The following is a 24,552-nucleotide window of genomic DNA, read 5'->3' on the forward strand; positions in this document are numbered from 1 at the left end:
TTCTGTTTCCCTGTAGGCATGTCCTATAAGTTCCGTGTGTTGGCGGTAAATGTGATTGGCGCCAGCCCCCCCAGTGCCCCCTCTAAGGCCTACACGGTGGTGGGTGGTGGCAGGCCCAACGAACGCCCTGTAGACGGACCCTACATCACTTATAATGAAGCCATCAACGAGACCACCATCATCCTCAAATGGACGGTGAGTGGAACAGGGTGTGTGTGTGTGTGTGTGTGTGTGTGTGTGTGTGTGTGTGTGTGTGTGTGTGTGTGTGTGTGTGTGTGTGTGTGTGTGTGTGTGTGTGTGTGTGTGTGTTATCGTGATATAAGTATGGCTATAACTCTTGTTACTGTTGTTATGCTAACATTAAACCATTCATATTATTTCTCTCCACAGTACACTGCCGTCAACAACACCCCTGTCTACGGTTTCTACATCTTCTACCGGCCGACAGACAGTGACAACGACAGTGACTATAAGAAGGACGTGGTGGAGGGTGACCGCTACTGGCACTCTATCACTGACCTGCAGCCTGAGACGGCCTACGACATCAAGATGCAGAGCTTCAACGAGGGGGGAGAGAGCGAGTTTGGCAACGTGGTTATCTTAGAAACTAAAGGTGAGCAGATCTCATAGTCATCTTGGTGACACACGCTTACATTTATATTAACATTTTAGTCATTTAGCAGAGATACTTACATTTATATTAACATTTAGTCATTTAGCAGAGACTTACATTTATATTAACATTTAGTCATTTAGCAGAGAGACTTACATTTATATCAACATTTAGTCATTTAGCAGAGAGACTTACATTTATATTAACATTTAGTCATTTAGCAGAGATACTTACATTTATATCAACATTTAGTCATTTAGCAGAGAGACTTACATTTATATGAACATTTTAGTCATTTAGCAGAGAGACTTACATTTATATTAACATTTAGTCATTTAGCAGAGAGACTTACATTTATATTTACATTTAGTCATTTAGCAGACGCTCTTATCCAGAGAGACTTACATTTATATGAACATTTAGTCATTTAGCAGAGAGACTTACATTTATATTAACATTTTGTCATTTAGCAGAGACTTACATTTATATTTACATTTTAGTCATTTAGCAGACGCTCTTATCCAGAGATACTTACATTTATATTAACATTTTAGTCATTTAGCAGAGAGACTTACATTTATATTTACATTTGAGTCATTTAGCAGAGAGACTTACATTTATATTTACATTTTAGTCATTTAGCAGAGAGACTTACATTTATATTTACATTTTAGTCATTTAGCAGAGAGACTTACATTTATATTTACATTTTAGTCATTTAGCAGAGAGACTTACATTTATATTTACATTTTAGTCATTTAGCACACGCTCTTATCCAGAGAGACTTATATTTATATTAACATTTAGTCATTTAGCAGACCCTCTTATCCGGAGAGACTTACATTTATTTGAACATTTAGTCATTTAGCAGACGCTCTTATCCAGAGAGACTTACATTTATATTAAAATTTAGTCAATTAGCAGAGACTTATATTTATATTTACATTTAGTCATTTAGCAGAGAGACTTACATTTATATTTACATTTTAGTCATTTAGCAGAGAGACTTACATTTATATTTACATTTTAGTCATTTAGCAGAGAGACTTACATTTATATTTACATTTTAGTCATTTAGCGGAGAGACTTACATTTATATCAACATTTAGTCATTTAGCAGACCCTCTTATCCGGTGAGACTTACATTTATTTGAACATTTAGTCATTTAGCAGACGCTCTTATCCAGAGTCATTTAGCAGAGAGACTTACATTTATATTTACATTTAGTCATTTAGCAGACGCTCTTATCCAGAGAGACTTACATTTATATGAACATTTAGTCATTTAGCAGAGAGACTTACATTTATATTAACATTTGGTCATTTAGCAGAGACTTACATTTATATTTACATTTTAGTCATTTAGCAGACGCTCTTATCCAGAGATACTTACATTTATATTAACATTTTAGTCATTTAGCAGAGAGACTTACATTTATATTTACATTTGAGTCATTTAGCAGAGAGACTTACATTTATATTTACATTTTAGTCATTTAGCAGAGAGACTTACATTTATATTTACATTTTAGTCATTTAGCAGAGAGACTTACATTTATATTTACATTTTAGTCATTTAGCAGAGAGACTTACATTTATATTTACATTTTAGTCATTTAGCAGAGAGACTTACATTTATATTTACATTTTAGTCATTTAGCAGAGAGACTTACATTTTATATTTACATTTTAGTCATTTAGCAGAGAGACTTACATTTATATTTACATTTTAGTCATTTAGCACACGCTCTTATCCAGAGAGACTTACATTTATATTAACATTTACTCATTTAGCAGAGACTTACATTTCTATGAACATTTAGTCATTTAGCAGACGCTCTTATCCAGAGAGACTTACGTTTATATTAAAATTTTGTCAATTAGCAGAGACTTATATTTATATTTACATTTAGTCATTTAGCAGAGAGACTTACATTTATATTTACATTTGAGTCATTTAGCAGAGAGACTTACATTTATATTTACATTTTAGTCATTTAGCAGAGAGACTTACATTTATATTTACATTTAGTCATTTAGCAGAGAGACTTACATTTATATTTACATTTTGTCATTTAGCAGAGACTTACATTTATATTTAAATTTTAGTCATTTAGCAGACGCTCTTATCTAGAGATACTTACATTTATATTAACATTTTAGTCATTTAGCAGAGAGACTTACATTTATATTTACATTTGAGTCATTTAGCAGAGAGACTTACATTTATATTTACATTTTAGTCATTTAGCAGAGAGACTTACATTTATATTTACATTTTAGTCATTTAGCAGAGAGACTTACATTTATATTTACATTTTAGTCATTTAGCAGACGCTCTTATCCAGAGAGACTTACATTTATATTAACATTTACTCATTTAGCAGAGACTTACATTTCTATGAACATTTAGTCATTTAGCAGACGCTCTTATCCAGAGTCATTTAGCAGAGAGACTTACATTTATATTTACATTTTATTCATTTAGCAGAGACTTACATTTATATTTACATTTTAGTCATTTAGCAGACGCTCTTATCCAGAGATACTTACATTTATATTAACATTTTAGTCATTTAGCAGAGATACTTACATTTATATTAACATTTTAGTCATTTAGCAGAGAGACTTACATTTATATTTACATTTGAGTCATTTAGCAGAGAAACTTACATTTATATTTGCATTTTAGTCATTTAGCAGAGAGACTTACATTTATATTTACATTTAGTCATTTAGCAGAGAGACTTACATTTATATTAACATTTTAGTCATTTAGCAGACGCTCTTATCCAGAGAGACTTACATTTATATTAACATTTAGTCATTTAGCAGAGAGACTTACATTTATATTAAAATTTTTGTCATTTAGCAGAGAGACTTACATTTATATTAACATTTTAGTCATTTAGCAGAGAGACTTACATTTATATTAACATTTTAGTCATTTAGCAGACGCTCTTATCCAGAGAGACTTACATTTATATTAACATTTACTCATTTAGCAGAGAGACTTACATTTATATTAACATTTTAGTCATTTAGCAGAGAGACTTACATTTATATTAACATTTTAGTCATTTAGCAGAGAGACTTACATTTATATTAACATTTTAGTCAGTTAGCAGAGAGACTTACATTTATATTAACATTTTAGTCATTTAGCAGAGAGACTTACATTTATATTAACATTTTAGTCATTTAGCAGAGAGACTTACATTTATATTAACATTTTAGTCAGTTAGCAGAGAGACTTACATTTATATTAACATTTTAGTCATTTAGCAGAGAGACTTACATTTATATTAACATTTTAGTCATTTAGCAGACGCTCTTATCCAGAGAGACTTACATTTATATTAACATTTAGTCATTTAGCAGAGACTTACATTTATATTTACATTTTAGTCATTTAGCAGACGCTCTTATCCAGAGAGACTTACATTCATCTTAAGACAGCCAGGTGGGACAACCACACATCATAGGCATTTTGGGGGGGTCGAGGTGAGGACGAGGAACACTATAGCATGCTTGTTAAAAAACACCATACGTGGCTAGGGTGGTCCAGCAGTCTAAGCCTCCAGAACACACATACTGCCTCCAGAGTAAACATGTATTTTCTAGAACACTTAATGTTGCAATTTTTATAAGTACTGCTGTTTTTGTATGCTTTATCCTATGAATACTACTCCCCTTACCCAAACAAATGTAGTCTACAGTATATTAAAGTCCTGGCATAAAATATTATGCATTTTATAAATTTCAGATTTAATTTAAATCATAGATATGTTGCCATCTCTTGTACCCCCTTTTGTACAAAGGGGGTAAAGGGGGTACTTCTTGCGAATTTATACTTTGCGTGTAGTAACATTTGTTTTGGTTGGAGACATTGCTAAAACAAGAATATTGGTTTAGAGAACAAGGAGAAGCTAGCAAATGTTGGCTAACTAGTTTAGCTACGTTCCAGAGTTAGCTAGTTGGATTGCTAGACAAACGCATGCATTCCACTCCTCCAGAGGAGGCTGGTGGGGGGAGCTGTAGGAGGACAGGCTCATTGTAATGGCTGGAATGACATAAATGGAACAGTATCAAACATATGGAAACCACATTTGACTCCGTTCCATCAATTCCATTTCAGCCATTACAATGAGCCCGTCCTCCTACAGCTCCTCCCACCAGCCTCCTCTAACTTGTCTCTCTTGCTATCCTATCCAATAAACAACAAAAGTATAATTCTTCATATAATGAATTTGATAGCCTGACTGTAATACATGTTGTTATATCAAGTAAACAAACCCCTCTGTCCCCCCAGCTCGCCTGAACCAGCGGCCCTCTCCATCGGAGGCGTCGTCCCAGAGACCAGAGCACCCCGGGGGGCCTGTGCCCCGCCCCAGCGACCTCCCCTACCTCATAGTGGGTGTGGTCCTGGGGGCCCTCGTCTTCATCATTGTAGCCTTCATCCCCTTCTGCCTGTGGAGAGCCTGGGCCAAACAGAGTTAGTAGTTATGATGATGATGATGATGGGAGGGCAGTGGTAGTAGTTGTTGGATCAATTACGATTTTGGGCTGGATTCAATCCGTATCGCCAATGTATTGCGGAAGATCAGCGTTAAAATGTAAAGATAATTTCTGATTGAGCCGTCATATGCAGCGTTTACCGTGAATGTGGACTCCGCGACCACGGGAACATTGCCTTTAATTGTCAATTGAGCTATAAAGCGGCTCTTCAGCGACACAGATTGAGTAGAGCCCTTAGTCATCACAATTGTTGTGATGAACAGTTGTCCATCTGAATTGACCAATCTGCAATTTTTAATTGATTAGTAATTCATAATTCCCTCAATTCTTCCCTCATATCCACATTCTTGTCGTGTGTCAGTCTTGTCCATATCTAACAACAGTGATTGTGTTTTCTCCCCTCCAGAGCAAACATCAGACCTGTGTTTCCCAGCCGTGGCGCACCCTGTCTCCTCATGCCAGTATACCATGGTGCCTCTGCAGGGCCTGGCTCTGGTTGGCCACTGCCCGCTGGACCCCCATTTGCCCCCTCCGCACGCCATCTACCCCCCTAACAGAGAGTGCACGCCCAATGGGAAACACCATTACCCCACACACCGTCTGCCAGGACTACGCCAGGTGAGTTCCATCAACGTTTGGAGGTTAAGCTTGTCAAGGTCATGTCTTGTGCATCTACCCAATAAATCTCTGTTGGGAGCGTATTAGCTTTGGGCACCTTATTCATTTGTTTTTCATGTGTAACAGAAGTCTAACAGATATCTCTTGTTCCTATTGCAGGAGGATGTGGAGTATGATATGGAGTGTGGCACGCTACTAGCACAGACCATGTCAAATGGACACGTCCCAGTCTACCACTACTCTAACAGGTAGGTACAGTACTGTTCTCACATATCCTCAATTTGTTAGTCATCCAAACAGTTTTTCAGTCCATCTGTTTATTTTAATTTTATTTAACCTTTATTTAACTAGGGAAATCAGTTAAGAACAAATTCTTATTTACAATGACGGCCTACCAAAAGTCAAAAGGCCTCCTGTTGGGTTTACATGTGTATATATAATCATTCTCACCCAAACATCTCGCTCTCAGTGATCCTGGAGACGGTGAGGACTGCTGTCTGCCCGATGACTCCACCTTCCAGCTCCTCAACACCTCTGAACAGCCAATCAGCACTCAGGACCTGACGGGCAATGCCCATTTTTACAATGGGGACATCATACGGGAGGTTGACATCAATCTAGGTACGTGTCTGTTCTCACAAAACTTTAACGTTAGGAAAAGCTATGCATTCACCTCAGACTTCAGCTATGAATGTGTGTACTCCCACTGCAGATGTCAAGTAACCATGTATCTTCTTCCCCTCTCTGTCTGTGTAGACCTTCTACCCTGCTCTCCCTCTCCTCTGCTATCACTGGAGGAGAACTCCACGGCGACAACATCAACAGCTACAACGCCAGAATCCCAAGATGCACTTCCACTCCAGAGTGAAACACCAGCGGGAGAAAAAGGGACGTCAGACTCAACAGATGCTTGAAAAACACTCTCAGAAAAACATAAAACAAAAAAGTCTTTATTTTTGTATCACAGATATTTATATATTTATGCTTTTGTACATAAACATTGTTTTGTAATGCTGTATATAAGGATATGTTCATATTGAAAAATACATGTATCTGTATGTCCTGTTACTAAAAACAGGAGAGTTTCTGTGATGTTGTAATCCTGCTATGTGATTGTATATTCATGTCTGCATACCTTGAGGAAGGAGGAGGAGTATCTGAGATGTGTTTCCTGGTGCTGATTTAAGTGAGTCGGTGCATTCTGTTGAAGGTTTCATCTGCCTGGCATGCCACTGTTTCTCTGACTAGGCACCAGCAGCACAACTACCAGTCTGCTTTAAGTCCCTGTACAACTATGTTCCCCTTATTTCCAACTCAGACATCTGGTTATTATACGATCCTGACAGAAAAACTCAAAAAGACCAATGGACAGGGTTGTGCTGCTCAGTAGAGGAACAGAGAGCAAGCTTTTTGAGGGGGCACTACCTCAATATGTTCAATGAAAATGCATTTTATACACCCCCCTGATGTATCAATCGGTTTTGACCCTGTGTTGTATATACTCCCTCTTCTGTTCAGTGTTGTCATAATGGTACAAGTGTCCGCCGTTTCATATAGAAATAACAGAAATGAATTTTTCATCAAAAGTATTAAATGTATGCAACTTAAAATCATTCTGCCTTCAGTAGTTTAGAGTACAAAGAAATATATTGTATAGTTATTTATTTTTAGGAGCCTGATTTTTGTTTTTATCACTGAATGGGAAAGATTCTGGAAGTTTTGTTACCTAGTCACACACAAGCTGACTGAAATGACAGTCTGTTTCTGCTGGTCACTAATCCAAATGACTGCCTTGTGAGGGGATCTTTGACGGCTGCGTCAATATTATCCTTCCCTCACACATTGGTGCATCAGTATTAGCCTTCCCCGTGAGGCATCGGAGATCAAAATGAAGGAGTTCCTGAATCTGTAATCCATCTTTGTGTGTAGCTGTTGTCGTGGTTACACCGGCTGGAGCACTATTGCATGTAAATAAAGCTTATAATGAAATCACCTTTGTTTTCGCGTTTCATTTTTAACCCTGTTCAATGGTTTGCGGTTTGTAGGGAATTGAAATAAAGCAGGTGTAATCGCAAAATTCTTGCAAGCAGCCATTTCAGATAGCTTGCTTTGATTTGTCCCTCACTCAACTGAAGGCACATACAGTACTGTTAAACTAGTGATATCTGGAGGACATCCTGTTTCTAAAACAAACCAAGTTTAACAATAAATAAAGGTTAATAAATCAACTTTATTTATTTACAGATACATACATATTATACTAACAATTGCCATAAGAAATATATTTACAAAATAGCTCTACACAAATGGCCACCATGTACAGCCACCATGATTTTAAGTTACTACATTTAGAATGTTGTGCAATGTTAATGTCACAGTCAATGAAAGTACAAAACTCTTCATAGCATGTTACAAGCAGATACGTCGGACACATCTGCAAACCATATGGTTTAGAAGCTTTATTTCCCCCATCGTAGATGTATGGGAGGGGAATGCTCAGTGAAATGCTATGACTTCAGTAACTCGGGCATCTGATGCCATGTTAAGGTATCAATTGAACTGACAGGCAGTCAAAGTAGAAAACAGTTGAATGTGAGAGTAGGTTCACTAACCATGAATAATAACATGATACCAACCAAGTCAGCTAACATACAGAACCGATCAGCAGCCCTTACAACCGCTTCAATCCACACAAAAGAGTTGGAACTCCTGTCAATTCAATTGGCCATGACATTTCTCCACGTAATTCAATTGAACACATTTCTCAATGAAATGGAAAGGAAACAGACCATTCCTGACTACCATGTTGGCACCTCAAGTCCCCTTAGCTACACGGCAGAGCTCCCATCATGCCCCAGGATATGGCTGATGTTGTGGGCGGGGCGGTTGGGCTGTTTGCCCGAGTCTGCAGAGGAAGTGTTGGAGAGAGACAACAGGGGGGACATGGGCATGGCAGAACCATCAGGCTGCATTGCTGTGGCGATCTCTGGGAACAGCGAGGTGAGGCTGAAGTTGGACAGGTGTGGGGTAATGCCAGAGGAGTTGCTGATGGGCATAGGGGGCATGTCTGAGAGTAGGGGGAAGCTGGCCTGGGCGAACCCTACGGGGCGCGGGGGGGACAGGATGGAGCCGAAGCGGTTGTTGAGGGGAGCAGAGCTGCTCTTGTCGGTGCCGGGGCTGGTGAACATCTGGTTGGAGAAGTACTGGAGGGGTATGTCGCTGGGATGGGCGGCAGAGGGGTAGGAGGGGTAGAAGGAGGGTAAGGTGTTCTGGGGCTCTACGGGTAGCAGGGCCGAGGGGCGGGAGGAGTTGGGCTGGCTGACAGGAGGGATAAAGGTAGAGTTGGCGTTGATAGGAGGAGGGGGATTCATCCCTCCTTCCGGGATGAAGGGGAAGCCAAAGTTCTGGGTCAGGTGTTGGTCAGGCACAAGGTTGTTGTCCCCAGCAACCTGGGCATTGTCTGCCATAAAGCGGACGATACTGCTGCGCCGCGCCTCACTCCCTGACTGTGGTCGACCCAGCAGGTGGACGTCAGGCTCAAAGGGATTCCCAGGTCTCAGGCTACCTGACCGTGGTCGCTCCCCAGGCCTCAGCTTCCCGCTCTGGGCCTCCTGGGTGATGTGGCGGGAGCGCTGGCTGACTGAGGTGGGGGGTCTGGAGGGGGCAGGGGTGCGGCCTGGCTCGGAGCTGCTGTGGGGGGTAGGGGGGTGGGGGAGGCCTGCCCGTACCCCTGGGTGGCCACCCATGTTCCCACTACCCTGAGGGATGTGGCCCTTGTTGCCCTCCCCAAGCCTCATAGCTGAGGCCTTCTGTGTGGAAGGAACACTGGGGCTGGATGCTTTAGCCTGCATGTCCCCTGCAGAGCTGCCAGGCACACAGCCGTACTCCATACTGACCGGAGGACAGCATTGGACTGCCCTCTGGTGGTTGGTCTGCTCCAGGAGACTCTGCATGAAGCTCTGTTGACACCCCTCCTGGTCCAGAGGAAGCCCTGGAGCACCAATATGCACCCCCTGTGTCCCAGGATGGGGTCCACTGTACCCACCACGGGGTCGCCCATCCCCTGGAGGCCCCGGTCCCATTCGGAAACCCCCCTGCTGCCCCTGAGGGCCTCTCTGAGAGGAAGGACCTGATTTAGGCGTCATGTCCCCGCCACGGGACACCTGGACCTCGAAGCCCCCCAGTTGATGCCCCCCTCCAGCACCGCTCAGCGTTTTAAACGGAGGACACTCAGAAATCCTCTGGACGTCTGCAGAACCAGGGTGGTCTGGGGGCAGCCTGCTCTGAGGGTTATGTGCAACGTTGCCCTTCACTCTGGATGTGTCCAGGTAGCCCCGTAGGTCTGGTTGCTCCTGTGTAGTACCGCGGGTGGCCTGGAGATGGAGCCCCATGCGCTGCTGTTGCTCACCAGTGGAGGAACTCTTCCCAATGAGAGCCTCTGCTGAGTAGCTGGAGACCCGGTGGCGCTCCTGGCGCGAGGGGGCACAGCCCAGGTCGGAGGGCCGAGAGGCAGGGTTGCTGGGCTGGGAAGTCAGTTGCTGCTCCAGATTCCTAGAGCTCATCAACCTCTGCATGGTACTGTGGTCCTGACCATTCTGAAGCGAGGGGATAGGAGAGAATAAATGATTTAATATTATAAACTGGGTGGTTTGAGCCCTAAATGCTGATTGGCTGACAACCATGGTATACGGTCTGATATACCACAGCTATGACAAAACATGTATTTTTACTGCTCTAATAATTACATTGGTAACCAGTTTATAATAGCAATAAGGAACCTTGGGGGTTTGTGTTATATGGCCAATGTACCACGGCTAAGGGCTGTGTCCGGGCACTCTGCGATGCGTCGCGCTTAAGAACAGCCCTTAACCGTGGTATATTTGCCATATACCACACCTCCCCAGGCTTTATTGCTTAATTAGATAACACATGAAATACAAAAACATGCTTTATCATGCATACAATTTATAGCACCAATATACTACCATAGAATAGCAAGAGTACGTAGGCAAAGTAAATGTAATCCTATCATTTTATATCTATCATTCAAGACAGCCTCAGTAGTTCCTGTACCTTGAGATGTTCCTGCGGGGCCAGGTGGCTGCTGTGGTGAGCTCTGGGTCCTGCTGGTCCTGGCTGGCCCTCACAGCTCTTCTCCTGGTGCCGCGACCCAAAGTGCTGCTGCTGCTGTTGTTGTTGCTGCTGCTGCTGGATCTGTTGCTGCTGGAGGTGCTGGTGTCTGGAGTGGGAGCTCTGCTGTTGAGGGTGTTGTTGATGATGTTGCTGTGACTGGGCTTGTTGTTGGTGTTGCTGTTGTGTTTGCTGTTGGTGCTGTTGCTGATGAGACTGTTGATGTTGTGACTGTTGTTGGTGCTGCTGCTGTTGGTGTGTTTGCTGTTGGTGCTGTTGTTGAGACTGTTGTTGGTGTTGTTGGTGTGATTGTTGATGATGCTGCTGAACTCCAGTCTTCTCCAGGTGGTGTTGTTTCTGTTGCAGGCCCACAGGAGGGCCGCCATGACCCCCTCCAACCAGCACCCGCTTCTTCTGGACGTGCTGCTCCTGCTGCAGCGCCCTCTGGTGGAGGCTGTGGAGCTGTGCAGGGTCAGGCTGGGTCAGGTGGTGCTGGAGCTGGTACAGGTGGTGCCTCTGGTGCTCCTGTTGCTGCTGCTGCTGCTTCAGGTAGGGGTTCCCCCCGAGGTGTTGGCCCAGCTGGGGTGCACCATGCTGGGGGTGACCCTGAGGCAGGTGGAGCACACCTGGTTGGTTGTGTTCCTGTACGGGCAGCTGGGGGGTACAGTGGCTCTCGGTGGGTCTAAGCACTGTACTCATGAAGGTGTTGCCTGAGAACAGGGTGCCAACTCCATCAGGGTTGATCCTGGTCATGATGGATGAGGAGGTAGGGGGAAGTTGGGGTACCATCATCTGGCTGTGGTCCAGGGGTTTGACCTCCATGCATCCCACGTTGGAGGCCGATGGGCAGGTCTTATGACGCTTGTTACTGCTGGACAGCATCACATCGTCCTGGGCTGGCCGCTTGGACACGTCCTTGATGTGTCGTGGCTCACCCACCCCCACCTGGGGCCTCATCTGGGCACTCTTAAGGGGAGTGTACTCGTTCAGCTGGACTGAGCCCGAGCAGGGAGGAAGGCCAGGGGTGGAGGGCTGGGAGACATGGACTGAGTTCCCCACAGGGGATGGGACTGAGCCCTGCTGCCCAGCCAGACTGGGGGAGCCTGGGTAGGCCTGCTGCTGACGGGAGCTGGGCCGGATCAGGTTGTTGACACTGAGGGTGCTGGCAGTACCAGACTGGGCCTGGCTCTGGGTTTGGGACTGGGAGTAGGAGAGGTTCTGTGGATGTCTGGCTCCGCTGGCTGCACTGCCTGCTACCTCTCCAGCCTGGCCCCTAACAGACACCTGTGATGGGGGTTTAGCCGCTGGAGTCTCCATCTGTTTGGTGAGCTTCGTCTGTTGTCCAGCCCCCCTCTCTTTGCTGCTGGAGGCTTGCTGGGACTTGGGGTTGGGTTCCCATGCAGGCGTTGGGTTGTTTGTGGAGCCGGTGGGGTTGTCCACGGTGCAGCCCCCCACCCTCCTCCCAGGACTGTCCTGCTCCAACATAGCCAGGATATCAGCCTGCTCTGTGGTAAAAGTAAACGGTCCAAAATGACTCGGCGAGGAACTGACACTGTGGCCAGTAGGAAGCATGGACGCCACAGAGAAGCCCATTACACCACCTGCTCCACCAGACATGGGTGAGTCAGTCTGTCTGCTGGGAGCCTGAGGCTGATCCGGGGCCTCGTTGTCTAGTGTGTACACCTGCTGTGGGAGAGTGGAGTCCTTTCTAGAGGGCGCTGCATTACTCCTCACACTCCCTTTCTCCATCGCTGCGCTGGGGTGGCCTTCTGCCTGAGGCTCCTTCTCCCTGCCTGACACCGCTGTCACTTTCAGCTCAGCACGATGGGATGGTTTGGGGGTGGAAGTGGGCATGGTCATTTGCTGGTTCGAGGGTCTATTACAGGTGACCCGCTTCCTGTATTCTGATGGCATGGTCATGGGGACTGTTACAGAGGTTGAAGAGAAAGACAGTGCACCGGAGCAGGGGGTTGGAGTGGAGGGGACTGAGGGAAAAGCCACAGGCTGGGACTGGGTCTGGGTTGTAGGCTGAGACTCCTGGCTGTTAGCTGGCTTGGTCTGACCCATTGATGAGGTGAGCTGAGCAGACTGGAGAGACACCATTGGTGTACTTTCTATTGAGCTTACAGTGCTGACTGAGGGTCGACATGCTGCTGACGACGTCACACCCGTAGATGTGGATCTAGTCTCTGTGGAAAAGGCACTGCTCAGCATAGATCTGCTCTGTCTAGAACTGCCATTGGTGGCAGCTAATCTAGCTTGCACAGTGTTGACAGTAGTAGTGACAGGCTGTCTGTTCTGTGTGACTATAGGTCTAAGGTGAGTGGAGCTGTCACTAGGGGCAACAGCAGGTTGTTTACTCTGGGAAGAAACAATAGCACTGACTGTAGGCGTATCTGCTGCACACGTGATAGTGGTGACTGCAGATAGACTCACAACACTAGTGATAATGAGTTGACTCTGTGTGGAGCTGATACCGACTGTTGATGTACACGGAGTGACACTAGTGGCATTTGCCACAGAGGTTCTACTCTGTGTTGTGCATGCACTGGAGACAGTTGGCCCACTATGTGTAGCAGCATTGACACTACCATCTTTAGGTGTGGACTGTGGAGAGCCAACACTATTCACAGGTCTGCTCTGTGTGGAAGCCTCAATACTACTAACCGAGGATGTGTTCACTGTGGTGCTGACAGGGCCAGGCTTTGGCTGTATTGTCCCAGCAGCAGAGGATGCGATTCCCTGAGCCACAGTGGCCTCTTGTTCCTGACGGTCCCCTGTTACACCCACTGGCTTGGCTGCAATGGTGACAGTACGACTAGTCTGTCCCCGTTTAGGCTCCTTCTTCCTAACCAACTTGGTCCTCTTGGTGGTGGCTCTCTTAGCTCTGGGAATTGAAGCTGTGCCAGGCTGTCTCCGCGAGGCCTTCCCTGTACCCACCTCCAGACCTGTTCTGGGTGGAGTCCCACTGGGGATCGAGATCTGACTGACAGGGGAACTGTGTGGAGCTGCTGAAACCGTGACAGAAGATGGCTGTTGTGGCACTATAGAGTAGGATGGTGGGGCAAGGGTCAGCTGGACGTTACTCTGGGTGGAGATGCATGGCGGCATGCCCTGTGAGATGCTCTGGTTGAGACTGCTGAGGGCTCCCAGGGTGTGCAGAGCCACGTTGGTGGTGGGCTCCTCAACAGTGGTGGGCTGGATCAGCTGGAGACTGCTCTGGCCACCCTGAGAACCATACTTATCCGAGGTCTTCATGGGCTGCAGGGAAAACACCTGGCCGTTCACAGTGATGGTCTGAGGGGTCGGGGGAACCGGGGGGGCCTGGGTTTGAGGGACAGGACGGGGTAGAATGTGGACCAACTGTTTACCCCCAAATATCTGTTGCCCAGAGGTGGAAGTTGGGCAGCTGGTTGCGACAATCTGATTGGGCATGACAGGTGCTGTAGTGGGCACCATGCCAACCTGAGGGTTCTGAGGAGGAGCAGGTGGAGGCTGATTGGAGGCCTGGATGATGACGATGTGCTGGCAAGGCGTCTGATTGGTTAAGTCCTCCCTGACAACCGACTGGGCTGAGCAGGGATTGGTCTGCTGTAGGATGACAACATTCGGGTTGTTAGTGTTCTGAGGAGCCGTTACCCTAGCAACCGTTGTCCCTGCAGGGTTTACTTGCAATACTTGCATGGTCTGGAGGGGCATCACAGATGTCTGGGGGTGGGGCTGATTCATCAGAGCAGTCTGTGGATGGGGGAGGACTGTTGCCTGTTGTAGTACAGCAGGTTGAGGTTGTGACATCATAGCTGAGTGGGCTACCACAGCAGGCTGGGGCATTATGGCTGACTGAGGGAGGATGGCACACTGTGGCTTGGGGGCCATGACTGGCTGAGGCTGGTGCTGTGCAAGGATAGCTGGCCGTAGCTGGGGTGTCCTCTGTATGGGGGGCTGGGCTTGGATATGGGCAGTGATGGGTGCCTGGGGCTGTATGGGTACCTGTGGCCTCATTTGAATATGAATGGGTTGAACTGATGGTTTAGCGCTTGTGGGGCATACGGACACCTGCTGCCCAGTGGCGCTAGTCTCCTGTGTGGAGAGAGACTGGCAGACAGGTTGCACTGTGTTCCCAGCCAGCTGTAGGGTAGTCCAGGTGGTCTGTGTGCTCCCTGCCGCACTGGCCCTGAGGAGGGTTGAGCTGCTAGGGATAGTCGTATAACTCAGAGTCCTGCTGGCAGTGTTCTGGGTGGTTATAACCTGGGGAAGGGCTGTAAGGCTGGGGACAGGCTGGAGAGGGAGTTGGGTGGCCAGACTGGCTGCGACGGTGAGACTAGGGGCTGGGGTGGCAGGCTGGGGCTGCTGTGGCAAGGCGGTGGTGACAGTCGGGAGAGGGCAGAGACCCTGGAGGGTGAAGTAGGACACAGAGGGCGGCAGTTTTGGGGCTGAAGGTGCCTCTGCTACACACTGTTCCACCAGCCTGATGCCAGGTGTAGACACTGTAGGGGCAAGGGTTGCCCCAGGGAGGAGCGGAGGGGCAGAGGAAGGGACGCTGACGTGCTTAAGAACCCTGTTCACCCTTACCCCTGCTGTAATGTCACAAGATGACTGAACAATCACAGCCTCAGCATGTTGCTTCCCCTGATCGGAGGCTGAACTAGGTTCCTTTCCTGCTGGGCGTATCACATTCCCATTGGAGTAGACAATAATTCTTTTGGGGAGCTGGTGAGTGGGCGTTACTTTGGCTACCTTTGCACAGCGCAACTTGCCCTTCCAGTGGACAGTGGGGTCGTCCAGGAAGTTGATGTCGTGGGCTTTTAGCAGCTCAATGTAATGGCCGCTCTCCTTCCGCAGCTCGTCCAGCTGATGCCGCAGCCGCCGGATCTCCTCAGCTGCAGAGATAAGAGACAACAAGGATTAGTGGTCATCAACACAGGACTCTCAAACATTCAGACACATACACACAAACACTGTCAAATGCAAGCAAACACATAAGAAAACACACGCAAAGGAATTAAATACTTCTGCACCGTCAAAACATACCTGTAAATGTCACACAAACTCTCATCTCACCTTGTACTAGGTCTCCTCCCTTGAGAAGCATGGCGTCCTTTTGTTTCTGTAGCTCAATTATGTAATGGTAGGCCTGGTCCAGGATCATGTTCTTACTCTAAAGACAGACAGGGAGGATGTCAGTATGGGATTTACATGTATACAAACACAAGTCAAAACAGATGGCACTATAACAACAGGATCTTCACAGACAAGACCAACTAATAGCTTCAGACCAAAAAATAAATACTACACCTTCAAAAGCAAACCAAGCCTGTAAGTTCTATGGTTTGGTCCAAAACACACTAAAGTGTGTGTGACTATGGGTTAGGCCTACCTGCTTCAGTGCCTGGGAACAGGGTAGAAGGTCCCCAATACGGTTAATTCCAGCGTTGATCTTCTCTTTTCGCTGTCTCTCAACTAAAGGACAAAAACAAAACCTTAGTGAGTCATTCCCACAAAATCCTGAAAAACTACAGAAAAACACTAAAACAACATCTCACCTGCATTGTGAGATTCCTTGTTTTTTTTCTTCCTGCAAGAGAAAACGAAGAGGTTAGCTAATGTTGTGTGTCTGAAAACGATACCCATATCAATGTAGAAGACTGCATGTGTTTCTGTGGTAAAGCGCTGACAATACATACGCCAAGGGATCCTTCCCATAGACGTAACACTGGTCAGAAGGATCCCTGTTTTGTCCTTACCGTGGTTTATGGCCAGGAGTCTGGTTCTCTGTCATCTCTGGCATCCTGGCCTAATGTACTGCCTGGTCACCACCTTCGCAGTCCAAACATTAAATCCCTTCCCTGGCCGACCTGCAACCCAAACAGTCATAAGAGACCAATGAGTGAGGAGGTATGACTAGACAATAGAAAAAACATTGATTACAAATAAATAACGGATCATAACTGACAAGGCTGTTGAGCAACAACAAAACTTCCAAATTCAAGTAGCCTCATGTTGTGCTGCCTTTACTCATCACAACAATATGGGACAAGATACGCAGACCATTGCCAAGTTTCATGTAAACAATGAGCTTAGTCCAACGCTGTGTGAATCGGTTTTCCCAGTTAACATAAGCTGAAAATAATGAATTAATATTCTGACAAGATGTTTAGAACTCAACATATTGGGGGCAATGGATAGCGTTCTATTGGAAAACAATTCAAATCTAGTTAACCCACTAACATCCCCATTTTCAACCTATACTTTCCAAGTAACGTTAGCTACGTAGTAGCTAGGGGGCCGAGAACTACGTAGCTATCTCATTAGCACTGCTATCCTGGTGTTGGAGTAGTTTCGCAGAAGATAAGCCCTATTTTGATAGTGAATTTAAGCGACAATGACGTAAAACACAGGTTCACACTCACAGTACATGGTATAACTATATTGTGCTAGCTAAACAAACAGCCACCCAGACGTTAGCTCGCTAGCTAGATCACTATGTAGTAGCTTGGGTACATGTCAAGCGTGCTAGCTAGACTTGAACAAAAATGCAATCAGAAAACCCCCTGGAAAAGTTGGGAAAAATAATAAGCTAGCAAATTACCTGTAGTTTCCCCATTGTGGGATTTCGTTCCTGACAAAACTTTGGTTCTCTCTGGCAATAAACTCCACTCACAACCTAACACAAATTCAAGTGGTAAGGAGAAGGGGGCGTAAGTAAACTAAGACGAACGATCGGGAATCAAGAGATTCGAGCTATGATCCAATCAAAATGTGTACTGGGACGAAGTCATGGAATGTGATTTGAATGATTGACGGATCAAGCATGATTTATCCATACTGTACACAAATTGAACAGTCAGGTATGACATTGTATTTTTTTTATACCATGTCGTTCGTATATATTTCACTTCCTACTATAGAGCAAATTGCGTCTCAGGGATAAACATTCTATGCCGAGTCTCCTCTACTTCTAGTTCTCTGCCCGTGCATTGTGAACTATGACGGATATAAAGTCCCTTCGAAAAGTAGTCAGACCCCTTGATTTTTTCCCCACATTTTGTTACAGCCTTATTTTAAAACGGATAAAATTCCCCCTCCAAGCTACAGACAATACCCCACAATGACAAAGCGAAAGACTAAGAAATGTCTGCAAATTTATTGAAAATAAAACAGAAATATCACATTTACATAAGTATTCAGACCCTTCACTCAGGACTTTGTTGAAGCACCTTCGGCAGCGATTACAGCATCGCGTCTTTTGGGGATAACAATACAAGCTTGGCACACCTGTATTTAGGGAGTTTCTCCCATTCTTCTCTGCAGAGCCTCTCAAGCGTTGTCAGGTTGGATGGGGAGCATTGCTGCACAGCCATTTTCAGGTCTCTCCAGGGATATTAAATCTGGTTCAAGTCCGGGCCACTCAAGTACATTCAGCAGCTTGTCCAGAAGCCACTCTTGCTCAGGGTCGTTTTTCTGTTGGAAGGTGAACCTGAACACTCTGGGGCAGGTTTTCATCAAGGAGCTCTGTACTTCGCTTCGGTCATCTTTCCCTCGATCCTAACGAGTCTCCCTACCCTGCCGCTGAAAAACATCCCCACAGCTTGATACTGCCATCACCATGCTTCATCGTAGGTATGGTGTCAGGTTTCCTCCAGACGTGACGCTTGGCATTCAGGCCAAAGAGTTCAATCTTGGTTTCATCAGACCAGAGAATCTTATTTCTCATGGTCTCAGAGCCCTTTAGCTGCCTTTTGTAAACGCCAAGCAGGCTGTCATGTGCTTTTTACTGAAGAGTGGCTTCCATCTGGCCACTCTACCATAAAAGCCTGATTGGTGAAGCACTGCAGAGATGGGAGAACCTTCCAGAAGGATGACCATCTCCACAGAGAAACTCTGGAGCTCTGTCAGTGACCATTGGGTTCTTGGTCACCTACCAAGGCCCTTCTCCCCCAATTGCTCAGGTTGGCCTGGCTTCCAGCTCTTGGAAGAATCTTGGTGGCTCCAAACTTATTCCATTTAAGAATGATGGAGGACATTGTGTTCTTGGGGACCTTCAATGCTGCAAAATGTTGTGCCTTGACACAATCCTGTCTCTGAGCTCTACAGAACATTCCTTTGACCTCATGGCTTGGTTTTTGTTGATAGGCACTGTCAACTGTGGGACCGTATATAGACAGGAGTGTGCCCTTCCAAATCATATCCAATCAATTGAATTTACCACAGGTGGAGAAACATCTCAGGGATGATCAATGAAACAGGATGCACCTGAGCTCAATTTCGAGTCTCGTAGCATAGGGCCTGAATACTTAGGTAAATAAATAAGGTTTATCTGTTTTTTATTTTTTCCTAAATTCGCAAGGAAATTCAAAAAACCTGTTTTCGCTTTGTCATTATGGGGTATTATGTGTAGATTGCTGATGATTTTTTTTATTTAATCCATTTTAGATAAAGGCTGTAAAAGTCAAGGGATCTGAATACTTTAAGGTACTGTATGATTGTAAACTATAATGGATATACAGACACATTACCATTTACAGTCTGATCTACATCATGAAATAGAAATAATGAACCCACAATGCAAATAGCATTTATTTTATTTAGAGGTTAAAAAGTCTTACAATATAGAGCTCCAGAAAAGATCATTTTCAAAAGGAGAAAACAAAACATGCTTTTACTACAGTGGAGAGGGCAGTATTCTCCCAGCATGCAGTGGAGCAGGTTTCTCCTGGGCTTCAGGTTCTGTTGTAAGGGGCCCTACAGACAGAGGAAACTACCAAACCAACACGCAACCTTCCGACAATGGTCATGAGTGAAGCGCACAAAAAGGATCTAGTTGGAAAGATCTAGTTGGCTGGGTTCCTACTTCCTACTACAGGGGCCAATAAAGGTTAGCCTCAGTACCAGACAGTACGCCAGCTAACTATAAAGTGCCAATCTAAACAGAAGCATCCACAACAATCTCACTCATGCACTTCACCCAGGCTGAGAGAACTCCATCTTAGCCAGTCAATTGAACTGCTCTAGTCCTAGACCCACCTCCTGTTCCTGAACTGCCAAGTACTCAAGCAACCCCTGCTTGACGTCTTGTTCATTGTCACATCTTTGTACTTCGACAAAAATACCAACATCGCAATAAACCTGTTATTTCCTGTGATCTCATACACCCTTGCCCTTGACCCTTGATCACACTCTGATCTCTCTGAAGGTTTCCTGGACTCTCTCACAGCATCTGTGGCAAGCCCAGGAGAAGCCCTGAGCCAATCAGCATCAATATATATATTTTAAAAAAGAGCTGAAAAGAAAAAGATCTAAAAGGGGGGATTAAATAGATGGGTTGAGAAACAAAACCATTCAGAAACAAAGAGTGGAATCCACTCCCTCAAATCTCCCCACAACTTGAAACCGTTCATCCTTCCTCACGCCCATTCTGTGGGGCGCTCCTTTCCCCCTTTGGACTGGCATCAGAGCTTTGACGTCAATAGGGGGCATTGCATCACAGCGCAAGGCTCACACTTTGCATATTGCTAGAAGAAGAAACAGTAAGTCTCATCCACCAGTAAAAACTCTTCCCATAAGTCCCTGGGCTCAGGTGACAAGGGGATGAGTTCAGTGTTCCAAACGTGTCACCATTACGACGAGAAGCATCACTCCATGGTTGCCAGTTGGACTTTGTCAACGATAGTCTCTTACTGTAAAAGATTTTCCCTACTCAGTTATCATTTTTTTTTTGTACAAACCGCATTTAAAACAACTCAAACAGTATGTTTTGCAAACACAGAAACCCCCCACCATAGCTAAACTGTCTTAAGTCAGCAGCTTTTCTGAGCACTTTTGGATTCTGAATCCTTTATTTTGTTTTCAAATTTCTAAATGAAGAAAAATAGTAAAAATAAAATGCAAAATGTGTTTGTTTTGTTGCAAAATAAAAATGCAGCCATGTTTTGTTTTTTAAACTTTGAATTTGTTTTTTCTCTTTTTAACGTCCTTTGAAGAAAGTGGTGAATGTGTCGACCCATGGGCATCTGTCACAGTTCTGTTTCTTGGGGAGGCGGGGCACGACCATGCTCTTTTCAGAGGCTACTCTGCCTTCTGCAGCTCTCCCCCAGGGGGCGCACAAGGGCTGCGCAGGCTCTTCTGAAGCACGTGGGCATCTGCAGGTTCTATCCTCTTGTAGTAGTTCTTTTTCGTCTCAATGATCTCAAAGCCAAACTTCTGGTAGAAGTCGATTGCAGACTCGTTGCTGATCTGCACATGACTGTCAGGAGGAAGGAAGGAGGAAGGAAGCGTGTGAATTAGAGGTCAGGGATGAAGGGATGTGTGGGTGACATTTTCAACTGAACACTGAGGGTGCATCTCAAAAGGTTGCCTCCTTGATATGCACTGATGTGAAAACATAGGACTGGTGAGAGCTAAGCAAGATGGTGTATGCCCATACCAGGCATTTTCTTTGTCCAGATCTTTCACATCGACACAAGGAGAGAAAGCCATAAAAAAATATTGAGATTATAAACTTACAGGTAAATGTTGTCAAAAGTGCCATCCTTCTCACAGATGTTTAACACATGGTTCAGCATCTTCGTTCCTGGTTACAATAAAAGACAGAAGACTAGGAGTTTGACAATATGCAACACACAGGTTATCATGACCTGATACTGTGTAAACAGTGTAAGAGGATACAAGGAAATATGGCTATTGCTGGTGTATGAAACAAAGAAAAGATTGAGCCGTACCTATGCCTAATCTGCGGTAGGGCGCTAGGCAGCCCAGTGTCATGATGTACAGTCTCTTCTGGTTCTGAGAGTGGTCCACTCTGCAGCACACTGCCCCCACCGCAATGTCATTGAAGTACGCTGCAAACACAGGGATCAGAGGGCAGGCATATTACATCAGTGCCATGCTGCAGTTTTTCCGTATATTATACCATTAGTTCACTACCAAAACAAGTGCGTCAATATCAGACAACATAAGACTATGTGGTTGGGCAAGCCTGTCTCGTCTTACCTAGCTTGGCGAGCTCTCCCACTTCGAGCACGTCCTTGTAGAATTTGTCATTGTAGCTGACGGGGAAGATGACCTGGTTGAGGCGTTTCAACTGTTTAATGTTGTGGGGCGTAACATCCCCCAGCTCGATCCGGCTACTGGAACAAGAGCAGAACGGTCAACCAGCTGGGGACACAGGTGGGGGTGGACTCCAAGCAACAAAGATAGATAATGTGGCGCTCCTATCCAGAGTGAATCCTACACAGGTGCGTAGTACGTACCCATACACTGGCCTATATAGACAACTCATTAACTATGTTGATAAACTTAGAGATGTCTAACAGTTTGCTTGAGGACATGGTCCTGTCTGTGCTTTGACCACTTCTAGGGAGCAGACAGGGAAGCCAGTTTTCTGCCACTGTGAGCCATCTGGACCAGCCCAGATGCACTGACAGCTGCCGCCTCTCATCCCAAAAGGCCAACATGCATACACCACAACGCCAGACACAAAATCTGCCCCCCAACGCAAAAAAAAATTCAATGGCGGGCTGGATGACATGTTAGTTGCAACTAGAAGCAATCTATGCATGTATACACACTTTCCTGTGTGCATTGATCATTTAAGATTAGTCAAGATGCATATGCAAATGTACATCTCTGCGATCGAGAGAGTTTGTTTTCGTTGTACATCTCTGCGATCGAGAGAGTTTGTTTTCGTGTCTTGACTGTTTGCCCCAAATTGACCTCACCCGGGGAGCGCACAAAGGTATTTATAGGGCGGCTCCTTATGTTAAAACCTCTAGGCCGACAACAGCTGCTGCTCACGTGTTCACCACCAGTCAGAATAGAGCGGCAGCAGAGATCATGCAACATTGCAGATATTCAAACCTAAGACATCTGCTCCGCGAATTAAAAAACCCGAGACACCACGTCATGAGAACCCATTGGACTTTGCAGACAAGATGGTGTCATGTTATTAAAACTTGTTAAGTATATAAGTAAACATCAAGCTGAAAAACTGTGGTTTGATTGTTTCCACATTGAATCTACACAAGTCTTTTTTGATCCACTGATGCCTTTCCTGTTGACACTTTAAAATAGAGCTAGAAATGCCCGAAGTAGTTGGCTACATACAGTAGTAAACATTTGCTACATTGTGTCATTCCCCCATAAATATCCTATTAAATTCCTAATTCTAACCATTCCACTTATACTAGCTAGCTGTGTGTTACTTACATGAGTAAGAGATGCAGAATGTACCTAGTGTTTCCAAAGCAGCAATGAGGGAACTGATATTTTGTAAGCTTGTCAGATAATTGCATAAGATGAACAAAGCACCTAGTTTTAAGGTTGATGCTTACGCCCCAAACAGTACAGTTGAATCATTGGGTTATTGAATCATTTAGCTAGGTTGCCTAATAAGCTAGCTAGTTAGCGAATCAACGTTGCTCTGCTTCACAGAAACCAGTGATACTAGTTAAAGATACTTCAAATAAACTGCTGACAAACGTGAACATTATGCTAACGTTAGGTAGTGTGATCACAAATAGAAGGAGCATTGGTGGGGTGACAGTTATGTGTTCCATATTGAAGTTAGCTAGTTAGCGTTAGCTACCTAGCCGCGTGGTTCACTAGTTAAGTAAAGTAGCTAGCTAGTTAGTTGAACAATGTTGGAGTTGAGAGTGGCGTAAAGTAGCCTAGTACTAATTATCTATAGTTAGCGTCAAAGTAGGACATCGAATTTCAGGTTAGCTAATTAGCTACACGTCACGAACTAACAGGCAGGTTACGAACTTGTCCGACTTTTGTTCAAGTATGGTTAATTTGATGGGTAATGCAGGCACTACTAGCCACACTTAGCAGGTTGCCGAAGCTATTTGCTAACTAGCTAGCTACCCAATGACAAACGGTGGTTAGCGAAACGAAAATCACTGTAGTGCCATCATTGGCAGATTATTTTACCCCTAACCGCGCAAAGGGCTTAGCTAGCAGCAGCATTGCAACCACCTCCCCGCCTGTAGAAAAAAAAGAGACAAGAAAAAAAACTTTACTCGTGATAAGAACATAGACATGTCTCTAAATGGCTTTACTCACCCTTTCATTGTAAACGACTGTTATTCCTTAAATTCGATGTGACTAAAGTTCTGAGTAGTTTACGGTTCGGTTGGGGGAATTTTGACAGAGTTAGGGTTGCCTCCCGTTGTACCCTCCACATGTGTTGCTAGCTGTTAGCTTAGCTACCGCACTCCTCCACGGCAGACTGTCAACTCTGACCCCGCATGCGCATAACGTTAATGTAGCTACATTATTATTATTAATCCAGTTATTTTTATTAGTCAGGTTGATGAAATGACACAAATATTACTGTTTTTATTATAAACCAAGTTTTGTGTTTAAAATATTGAAACATTTCGGGTTGTTTGTTCTTGAAGTATGGACTGACCTTTGACATCTTTGTTAGATTTTTAAATGTCATTTTTGCATATGTTTTTCATTATTCAATTTCTGATCATTTGTGGCGCAACTTGATATTTCATTTAAATTCATAGTATTGTTTTAAACTATTGTCATGCAAATCTCCAGTGTCCCACAGTGCAATCCATCTTTTTTACACGCAACAGCAAAATGATGGGTCTACCGCCATTTTGGCTCAAATGCAAAGATATGTTCTCAAAAAAGATCACATAATTCTACTGTTTGTTTTT

General features: G+C 44.8%; 3 protein-coding genes across 4 annotated transcripts in view; 1 reads left to right on the forward strand and 2 right to left on the reverse strand.

Moving 5' to 3' along the window:
- The window catches only part of boc (BOC cell adhesion associated, oncogene regulated), a 58,580-nt gene extending 50,839 nt beyond the window's left edge, over nucleotides 1-7,741 (forward strand). The window contains exons 11-17 of the mRNA XM_055881960.1: nucleotides 17-195; nucleotides 391-613; nucleotides 4,926-5,108; nucleotides 5,538-5,749; nucleotides 5,909-5,997; nucleotides 6,219-6,370; nucleotides 6,506-7,741. Coding sequence (XP_055737935.1) covers nucleotides 17-195; nucleotides 391-613; nucleotides 4,926-5,108; nucleotides 5,538-5,749; nucleotides 5,909-5,997; nucleotides 6,219-6,370; nucleotides 6,506-6,663 — 1,196 coding nt within the window. The 3' untranslated portion in view covers nucleotides 6,664-7,741. The remainder of the gene's footprint in view (nucleotides 1-16; nucleotides 196-390; nucleotides 614-4,925; nucleotides 5,109-5,537; nucleotides 5,750-5,908; nucleotides 5,998-6,218; nucleotides 6,371-6,505) is intronic.
- Nucleotides 7,742-7,959: 218 nt separating this feature from the next.
- On the reverse strand, nucleotides 7,960-17,605 carry LOC129823162 (basic helix-loop-helix domain-containing protein USF3). Its single transcript, XM_055881959.1, has 7 exons — nucleotides 17,469-17,605; nucleotides 16,624-16,734; nucleotides 16,423-16,454; nucleotides 16,257-16,339; nucleotides 15,941-16,037; nucleotides 10,823-15,759; nucleotides 7,960-10,344 (listed from the first exon to the last, which is right to left on the reverse strand). Exons 2-7 carry the CDS (start codon nucleotides 16,665-16,667, stop codon nucleotides 8,578-8,580), a joined length of 6,960 nt encoding a protein of 2,319 aa, XP_055737934.1. The 5' UTR covers nucleotides 16,668-16,734; nucleotides 17,469-17,605; the 3' UTR covers nucleotides 7,960-8,577.
- Nucleotides 17,606-19,443: 1,838 nt separating this feature from the next.
- naa50 (N-alpha-acetyltransferase 50, NatE catalytic subunit) lies at nucleotides 19,444-24,115 on the reverse strand. 2 transcript variants are annotated; one of them, XM_055881962.1, is made up of 5 exons: nucleotides 23,942-24,115; nucleotides 21,869-22,002; nucleotides 21,598-21,717; nucleotides 21,383-21,449; nucleotides 19,444-21,122 (listed from the first exon to the last, which is right to left on the reverse strand). In XM_055881962.1, exons 1-5 carry the CDS (start codon nucleotides 23,947-23,949, stop codon nucleotides 20,945-20,947), a joined length of 507 nt encoding a protein of 168 aa, XP_055737937.1. In that variant the 5' UTR covers nucleotides 23,950-24,115; the 3' UTR covers nucleotides 19,444-20,944. The 2 variants fall into 2 exon arrangements, with proteins under 2 accessions (XP_055737937.1, XP_055737936.1); XM_055881961.1 differs by having other exon boundaries at nucleotides 21,869-22,005.
- Nucleotides 24,116-24,552: the final 437 nt, after the last annotated feature.

The sequence above is a fragment of the Salvelinus fontinalis genome, chromosome 25 (genome assembly GCF_029448725.1).
Source record: "Salvelinus fontinalis isolate EN_2023a chromosome 25, ASM2944872v1, whole genome shotgun sequence".
Classification (NCBI taxonomy): Eukaryota; Metazoa; Chordata; class Actinopteri; order Salmoniformes; family Salmonidae; genus Salvelinus; species Salvelinus fontinalis.

What these genes read in the sequence shown, in the direction of transcription:
- LOC129823162 (XM_055881959.1), bottom strand. Translation starts at nt 16,667, where the DNA reads ATGCCAGAGATGACAGAGAACCAGACTCCTGGCCATAAACCACG. An exon ending in GTTCCCAGGCACTGAAGCAG is followed by an intron (nt 16,038 to 16,256) that starts GTAGGCCTAACC and finishes GTCTGTCTTTAG; the next exon opens with AGTAAGAACATGATCCTGGA. An exon ending in GGGAGGAGACCTAGTACAAG is followed by an intron (nt 15,760 to 15,940) that starts GTGAGATGAGAG and finishes TTATCTCTGCAG; the next exon opens with CTGAGGAGATCCGGCGGCTG.
- naa50 (XM_055881961.1), bottom strand. An exon ending in GGGAGAGCTCGCCAAGCTAG is followed by an intron (nt 21,718 to 21,868) that starts GTAAGACGAGAC and finishes CTGTGTTTGCAG; the next exon opens with CGTACTTCAATGACATTGCG. An exon ending in ACTTTTGACAACATTTACCT is followed by an intron (nt 21,123 to 21,382) that starts GTAAGTTTATAA and finishes TCCTCCTGACAG; the next exon opens with TCATGTGCAGATCAGCAACG.